The sequence below is a fragment of the Podarcis erhardii genome (assembly GCF_964252035.2).
Source record: "Podarcis erhardii genome assembly, chromosome: 7".
Lineage (NCBI taxonomy): Eukaryota > Metazoa > Chordata > Lepidosauria > Squamata > Lacertidae > Podarcis > Podarcis erhardii.
This window is the reverse complement of record NC_138511.1, coordinates 54102707-54111507: the sequence shown is the minus strand read 5'-3', so window position 1 is coordinate 54111507 and position 8801 is coordinate 54102707. Positions and strand designations below refer to the sequence as shown.

The 8801-nt window shown below is 44.5% G+C and overlaps 1 protein-coding gene across 3 annotated transcripts in view; it reads right to left on the bottom strand.

The window, feature by feature from the left end:
• The window catches only part of OGFOD1 (2-oxoglutarate and iron dependent oxygenase domain containing 1), a 35863-nt gene that overhangs the window by 2007 nt on the left and 25055 nt on the right, over nt 1-8801 (bottom strand). For 2 of the 3 annotated variants that reach the window (XM_081872122.1, XM_081872123.1), the window contains exons 7-12: nt 7965-8093; nt 7421-7534; nt 6507-6586; nt 3039-3328; nt 1989-2111; nt 242-300 (exon numbers count right to left, since the gene is read on the bottom strand). In XM_081872122.1, the coding sequence (XP_081728248.1) occupies nt 242-300; nt 1989-2111; nt 3039-3328; nt 6507-6586; nt 7421-7534; nt 7965-8093 (795 nt within the window). Of the gene's footprint in view, nt 1-241; nt 301-1988; nt 2112-3038; nt 3329-6506; nt 6587-7420; nt 7535-7964; nt 8094-8801 lie in introns of those variants that run through there. The other variant, XR_014158957.1, reaches the window with a different exon arrangement.

Here is an 8801-nt window from a genome sequence, read left to right as displayed (position 1 = left end):
GTGAGCAAGAAGATATGCCCTTCCCACACCACTGTACTGTCCCCCCTCCCCAAGCTTAAGCCAATCTATGTTTTGCCATAAGAAAAAAGAAACGGGCAATGTGAATTGCTGACACTTCAGGAAAAAGTACTCAGTTGCCCTGTGCATGATCCACACTTATGTATGGGTCATGGGGAGCACGGAGTAAACTGCTTTCAAAATGGTCTGATAAAGCACAAGAGGGGTAGAGACAACTGCTTACCTCTTCATCTTCATCTTTTGCAAGGTATGAAGTAAAGCCACCATACTCCACGTCCCAATCTTGAAAAAAAGAAATGAGCAGTTGTCATTTGTTTTGTAAAGTTTTCCACTGAACTATTAAGAAAAGTTGTATGCCAAGCATATGACTTGTTTTACATGTAGATTTTGTCAAATTTACTTCAAAAGAACCTTCTAGGGGCAGCTTATGGTTTCTAACACAAATACAGTGGTACCTCTGGATGTGAGCAGGATCCGTTCCGGAGCCCCGTTCGCATCCTGAAGCGAACGCAACCCGTGTCTGTGGGTCATGATTCACCGCTTCCGTGTGACGTCATTTTGAGCATCTGCATGAGCGACAAAATCCGGAAGTAATGTGCTCCATTACTTCTGGGTCGCTGCAGAGCATAACCTGAAAATGCTCAACCTGAAGCACATTTAACCCGAGGTATGACTGTATTCATATTCATGGGCTACATAAAGAAAAGCAGCAGTATAAAAAGCCCAAATCCAAGTCTTAGCATTAAAATGATGGAACAAAGGTTTTACAGCTTGCCTTTTAACTTTTCATTATGTTTAGGGCAGCCTTTGCCAACCACGTGCCCTCCCAATGTATTGGACTACAGCCTGGTTCTGGCTGATAGTTGTAGTCCAAAACTTCTAGGGAACGTCTGATTGGCAAGGGTTGCTTTAGGGGGTGGTGCTTCCTGGATGTCTGAAGGAAGTTTCATTACTCTCCTCTGTCTCAGGCAGCTGAGCAAGTATTTCTTATTCGTTGTCTTCCTTTTAATATAAAAAACCCCCTCTTTACTAAGAAACAAAGCAAGAGGACCAGAGTTCTGGGAAATGCCAATAGACCATTTGTGCTTCCAGTCCCCACAATACACACGTTGGCTGAATGAGACTAGCTCAGCTGAGCTGTTTGCCAGCTGACTTTTGTGCTCAAGCACAGATGCACCCACAGGAAAAGGACACCTGTCCCTACCTGGGTTGTGCTGAAAGCTGTGTGCTATGACATCTTGGATTGCTCCCTCTGGGCATACGTCAAGAAACACTGTGGGAGATGCAAGTCTGGAACAGACCCATCTTGCGCTATTTATGGGTCTCTACCCAGCTTCACATAAATGCTCAAGGCAGCTTAAAACCAAAAGAAAGCACACCAATGCATTTGAGGAAGAATGCATTTAATAAGGGCTTATCTTAAAATTAATGATATAACTACAGGACAGTGGACAGTGAAACAAATTCATCAGGCAGAAGAAAAAAACATTACTTAGAAAATAAATACATGGATCTTGAAGCTGGAAAAAAAGGTGGCCTTCTAGAAACATTTGCTGACTGCATCAAACACCAAAGAGTTTAGTGGTGATCCCTTTTATTTTTTCATGAAGGCAAGACACCTATTTAATTGTGCAATCTGAGGTGGGCCTCCCATAAGATTTTGCCCAAGTTCTTTTATAACAGAAGGTTCTGTGATTGGGTTCACTAAGAAATACAAGTGAGTGTGTTTATATATGGGCCATAACTTATTGGCCGTTTGACTTGCATACAAGTTTGTATCATATATTGCCACATTTTAAAGTATTTATAAAAGTTTTATTTTATGTAGCTTAGAATCTTTACAGCATTATCTTTGCACATAAGCCCTTAAGACATTCTTGCCAAAATGCATTGAGCGTATTGAACAATAAAAATTGGCATCTTCACGATATATTTCTGCTTTTGTTTTGTCAGCTTAAAACCAAACTAACCTTCACACCCACAGAAGAGCAGCAGATCTAGTGAGAACTCTGTTGTTTCAGCATCATGGACTAGAGTGTAGCAACCTTTGGTCCAATGCCTCAGCTCTCCAGTACACAGAGGGACACTTGAGTCTGAGGAGGAAGATAGCCAAAAGGACATGACTGGTGAGCAGGTGACAGACCCCACAAGTCTCCTATATAGAGCCTAGCATACCTTCAGATCCCGAGGATCCCCCATTCAACTGTGCACCCCAGCAGCTTTCCTCCAAGCTAAATGACAGGCAAAACACACTCTAACCCTCTCCAGATCTACTAAGTACAGCAAGAGGCTTTAGAAAAAACCTCCAATTATGTGCACTTTTGCTCCTCACATTCACAAAGGCAACAAAGAAATGGAAGCGAGCTCTGGAAAGGTAACACAAACGACTATTTTTGCCCAGGCAATTCAATTGCGGCACCAAGGAAAGCTCAGTTCCACAATGAAGTGCAAAAATTTCCTCAATCTGTATACAGCTTCCCTATTTTGCATAGTTTCTTCTGATCTTGCTAGTCAAATCATCAGGAGGGGCAGGAAGTTATCTGGGGCATCCAGTCACACTTCTGTCTTTGGAGATTCCAGCAGCTGTTGCCTAGGCAGCTTCAAACATACCCACGCAACTTTAAGGGATACAAACTAGGTTATAAATATTAAATATGTGTACTCCCAAGGAATCATATATGCTTGTCTACTCTTAATAGTAACATATTTAAAAACTCCCACAAAGATCCTCTAATATAGAAATGCAGGACTTGATAGTTTTGGGCTGAATTTCCTCTTCGGAATTCACAACTTTCAGAATACTGATTTATTTTAGGTCAAATGATATTTGATCAGCAGGTGCTAGTCTTGCGACAAAAAATGAACCCAAGAATATTAATCCAGCCAAAGTAGAATGTAACAACTGTGGTTTGAATTGTCTAGGAACTGGGCCCTGAGCACTTCATGGTTAAGGCATACCATAAAGCAGTGGCTATGTTGAAAAATAAGGTGTCATTGCAACCAGATAGTGATTTACACACCACTCTCTCTGTTGACCTTGTTGTCAGAGATGCTCCCATGTGCCTCTGTGTACTCCCGACTGCCAGTTTCCTCTTGGCTGCTTTCTCCTTGTGTGCATCTGGAAGAATTGCCGCCTGCAGCAATTTTTCCTTCCTCTTCCTTTTCATCATCTTCTTCCCCAGGAGCTAGAAAGTGGAGCTTCAAGCCTGTGAAGTTGGAAAGGAGCAGGAAGAAGGCTTCTGAGCGGAATAGCTCCATGCAATTTTTCAAAATGTCAGGCAGGCTCTCCTCTTCAGCTTTGTCATAATACCTAAAAATGACAAGAAGCATTCATAAGAGGGGCAACATCACTCTGCACACCTCAAAGACAGCCTGTTCAAATTCTGAACTAAGGCAACCCCAGTTATACAAAGAGATTACATTATGCAAATAAAGCACATGGTGGCTCATTTGTGAGGTTGATTCTACTTTAAGATGCAGGTTTTCAAATCATTGGGAGAGGAGACTTTCATACTTGTATCCTGCCTTATTTCTGAGGAGCTCAGGGTGGAGTATGTGGGCTTCTGTTCTACTTATCCTCCTGGTAACCCTATGGAAGTCGGTTAGGGCTGAGAGAAGGTGACTGGCTCAAGGTCATCCAGAATGTTTCATGGCTCAGAAGGAATTTGAAAGCAGAACTTCCTGGTCAAAAGGGCTGAATTATGCATTATGTGTGGCATGGCTCTGCCACAAAAACCGGTGTTCTTGGCAGTGGCGTAGCGTGGGTTGTCAGCACCCGGGGCAAGGCAAGCAATTTGCGCCCCCTAACCCTAACCCCCAGATGTTGCGTCCGGTGCGGCCGGCCCCCCCTGCACCCCCCCACGCTACGCCAGTGGGTTCTTGGGACTCTGCCCATAACCTGTAGGCAAAGCTACCTATGCCAGGACATCTTTGCTTTGTATGCTTCCCGTCTCTGCTCCACATCACTGGCTGCCATGGGTGAGTTTTCCCTGCACAATGACATCGCAACACAGGAAAAGTGAGTGGGGTGCAGGAAGACTTTTTTTTGCAGCAGCCTGCACTTAACATTCAGTTCTGCCCCCCAGCCTGGTAATCCTCCCACTGGGAAAAACAAAACTATTGTATCTGTAGATTTCCATGCCACTTTTTGACTAGAGTTCTCAAAATGTCCAATAACTTTTTTTTTATTGAAAAAAAAGGTTCACCAGGAACCATATGCCCTCAAACCAACCCAAAACAACCAGCCTTACTGCAGAGGAGCTGGCATCAGATAAGAACATATGAAGAGCCTGTTGCATCAGGCCAAATTCCCATCTAGTCCAGCGTCCTGTTCTCAGTGGCTAACCAGACGCCTGTGGGAAACCTGCAAGCACGACCTGAGCACAAGAGCAGTCTCCCCTCCGGTGGTTTCCAGCAACCAGCAATCACAAGCATTACTGCCTCCAACAATGGAGGCAAAGTACAGTCATTGTGGCTCGCAGCCATTGACAGCACCATCCTTCATGAATTCTATATATAGGAGGGACACACATAGAGCGGTGAGGGAGGAAGGGGACACCCGCCTAGCCAGCCAGATCAGCTGAATCAACCCTGGCGATCAATGGGGTGACAGATGTCGCAGCCAGATCGCCCTCACATCCAAGGGTTGTGCTAAACAAGGGAGTGCGCCAAGGATGTATATTGGCTCCCTGTCTATTCAACCTATTCATCAGCGACATGCGAGCACCCCTAGTTAACTCATCTCCAAGTACACACGCGCCTAGACTTGCGGATTACCACTGCCCACTCCTTTTATATGCGGACGACGCGGTAATTCTATCTTATACACGTGTTGGACTAGCCAGAGCTTTGAAGATCTTTGCCACGTATTGTCAACTCAACCAATTAACCATCAACCATGCTAAATCCAAGATTCTGATTTTCTCCAGAAGCTGGAGATTATACGAATGGAAGCTTGGTGGAGCAAAAATAGAGCAAGTCCTAAAATTTCAATACCTAGGAGTTATTTTTCAACACAATTTGGGGTGGAAAGCTCAAATTCAACACCTACTTAACAAGGCCAAAACTCTGTCATATGCGCTCCTCCGATTCTTTTTTTCGGATGGAGCTTTGCATGTTCCCTCGGCCCTAAAGGTGTTCAAGGCAAAAGTGGTTGCCGTGCTTGCTTATGCTGCCCCGCTTTGGGCCGTGATGACAGATCTTGCTCCTCTTGAGACACTGCAAAATCTATTCCTGCGTCGGCTCCTAATGCTCCCCCTGTGCGTAAGCAACGCAGCCATGCGACTAGAACTGAAGATCGCATCCTTAGAAACTTGCCTGTGGAAGCAAGTCTTCAATTATTGGTTATCATTGTGGCATAGATTACCAAACCACTACCTTGTCCAATGCTTATGGCGAGATGAATTCTCTAGCCTTTGGACTAGTAGAATCCATGCCAAACTCCTGAGTTATGGAATCTCTCCTTCAGATTCCCTAAAACTAGACCAAATTACTGCTCAAAGACTGATCCGCCAAAGACTGGATGACATCGATCTACAGCGAAATTATATGCTGGGGGGAGGTGTTTGTTCGCCCCAGAACATTGGTATCACTTTAACTTACTGCGTTCCATCATACCTCTCCTCCCTTTCGACTGTTGCCCATAGACTGGCCTTCACCAAAGCGAGGTTCAATGTTTTTCCCTCCAACGTCCTGAGACATAGATTCTCAAAGGGCCAAGCCCCCGCCACGTGCGAATGTGATAAGGAGACGCTGGAGTCGCTCCAGCACATCATGTTCACTTGCCCCCTGTTCAATTTGCCACGGGCAAATTTGTTGGGATCAATCATACAGAAACTAGAGGGTACCCCACCAAAATTCCACCTTGCTCAAATCTTGCAGGATAAGGATACTCATACGACCCTGAATGTGGCTAGGTTCCTGGTCGCTGTCCTTACCCAAAAGCGACGCCAAGGAGCACTACAAGCTAACTAAGGCGTAGTATGCCATTCTATTTTATAGTATTTTATTGTTATAGTGGTGATTTAGCGGCTGTTTTTTTCCCACGTGCACAAGCTGTTATTTATGTGTTGTTTTTACCTGTATGGGCCTATGGCCGTAATAAATATTGTTGTTGTTATATAGGAGTAGGGGAGAAAGAGTGGGAGAACGGTTCAACTGGAGTACACTTTTATGTCCTCTGCCTCCAACATTACCAGTGGTGAGGGACATGAAACAAGGCAGGATGCTGAAGCCCTAGATCCAAATCTAAAGGAGTCCTGCTCAGCCCAATCTGTCTTCAGGGATTTTATGCAGTGTTAAAATATAGAAGGCACTCTCTTGTAAACATAAAGATTACCAAATGGATTTACTGAAGTTCTCAGCAAATCAAATTACAATCGCAGAACAAAATGAGTTCAAAACACACAGCATGGGTGAGATGGCATGAACACAGTTGACCATAAGAAGCAAGATGCAATATAGACAGAAGCAACCTGAATTGGTCCTACCTTTTGTTAGGGGGCCCCCTGCTGCTCCATTTGAGTCCTTCCTTCTTCAGAGCCTCACAGACGAGCTGAAATTTCTCTCTCTAGGAACCAAGGCACATTCAAACAGCTTTTGAAGCAAGTCCCACATTTCTGCCTAAGCAGTACTAGCCATTATGCTTCAGTTTGAGTGCTGCATGCCAGGCTTTCTCTAGAAAACTAGAGAAAGCGAGTAGGTCCAAATGGGGTTTAGTTAAATCACACATGGTTTTTCGTTTTCTTGCAGGGGAATGCCTCATGTAGCTGATCCTTGGACCTCCATCTGATTAATTGCACCAAAGTAATGGCATTCCCAGCAGTGAGAAACCTTAACCAGCCCAAGGACTGCACCATCTTATGAGCAACCTTCTGGACCATGCCTTAGTGGTTGAGGGGCAAGAAGCAAAACCGGGACAGAAATTGACCTGCACTACCTTTATACCACATGCTACATTCCAGCCACACAAAAGTCACAGGTTTTTACACACAGGTGCTGCAGTACAATAACCAACAGGAGTGAGACCCTATCAGACTATAATATCTCTGCTCAGATGTGCACTGGCTGTGATTTGTCACCAAGCCAAATTAAAGGCATTACTATTAGTATATCACACCCTTAACAGATTAGGATCTTATTCCATATGTCCCCACTTGACCATGTCAATCTGCAGAACTGGCACTTTGACAAGTGTCATGTAATATTTGTATCTCATTTGCAAGAATCGAGCCTTCAGGGTGGCAGCACCTCCTCTCAGGAACTCCAACATATTATTAAAACAGGCATCTCCATGGCATTTTCAACTTTTCTCTTTACCCTTTTAAACCATCCTTCTGCCCACCCCATTATCGAGAAAGGGCTGAACACATTGTAAGGTAGGAAATGACTTTCCAAAACCCACCTTGAGAAAATCCTTTAGCAGGGTCTCAGACCGATCTTCAAACTCCTCTTGGATCTGGGCCTGGGAATCCATGTCTAGATAAATTGGATTGATCCAATCATACAAAATTTCGTGCTAGGGGAAAATGAAACAAGGAAAGGCTAAGAAAGAAAAATCCAACAAAATATATATTATTAAAAAACCTCCCTCACCAGGAACCCCCTTTAGGACAAGAATCTGGAATAATTTTAATGTGTGGACTCTATATCTGAAAAACGTGCCCCTCCCTTTTACTCTAAGCTAAAATTTGATGAAGATTTTGGCATGGATGCCAGGAAACATATAAAACTGGTGTCCCCTGGCACAGAATTTCCTGCCCCCACTTGAGTGGAATTAAACTGCAGCCCCAAAGGATTCTCTCTTGTGTGGCAGCCTAGTGGCAGAAGAAAAGCAGAGACCAGTGTGGAATCTGAAAAGTAGGTGTTTGTGCTCCCCCGTCCCATGCAGCAACTGAGCGGTGAATATACTGTTGAATTAGGTCATAGAAAGAGCAACATTTATTTACATCATGAGGGAGGTGAGGGCTCCGTGGCAAAAGTGGTTCCACATAGCGCACTGGCCTTGCCACCGAGGGACCGTGAAACCAGCCGCTCACAGACAAGCGGCACTTCCCTTCGGAAACAACTTCAGCCACCTGGAATGGGAGAAATCAAAAGGACATGCTATTAACACTTTTGTCTTTGGCACAGGGACCAAATAGAAATCCCAAAGGGGCTTCTACTGATTTAGAATTGTGTCTTACACCATCCTGAAGACTGGGCCATAGCAGAATTTGAAAATAAATCTAGTATCAATTATGAAGCATCAGCTAAATGAAATGTCACAGATCAAAGCTGAACCGAGCCAGATTAACTCAAGTTCTGAACCAAATAAATAAAACATGTCTGTGGGGTGGCCCAACTATTATATGCAGCTGAGGCCGTGGAGATCTTGAGCACCCCTAGCACTAGAGGATCTTGCTAGGGCACTGAGTCTGTCTGGTATTCCTATTTGCCTCCTGCTCCCAGGTGCTCTAGATGAAAGACAAACCTACCCCAAAGCACAGGGGGAAGGCTACCTATGGACTGTCAGGCTTATGCCAAAGGCAGCTGTCAAAGCAGAACGAGGAGCTGAAAATTTAGGTTTGGAGAGTCAGGACAGAAGGCTAAAAGCTGGGCTCACAATGCGTTTGGCTTGAAGGTCTACCTCCAGGCCCACAAATCACAGGAAGAGGGTGGGCCTCAAGTAAACTGGAAGGCCGAGTTTCCTGGAACATAGGGTATATCAGAGGCTAGGAGAAGAACGTGGAGGAGCATTATGGACACATGAACAGAGGATGTAAAGAACAAAGAGAGAAGTTCCT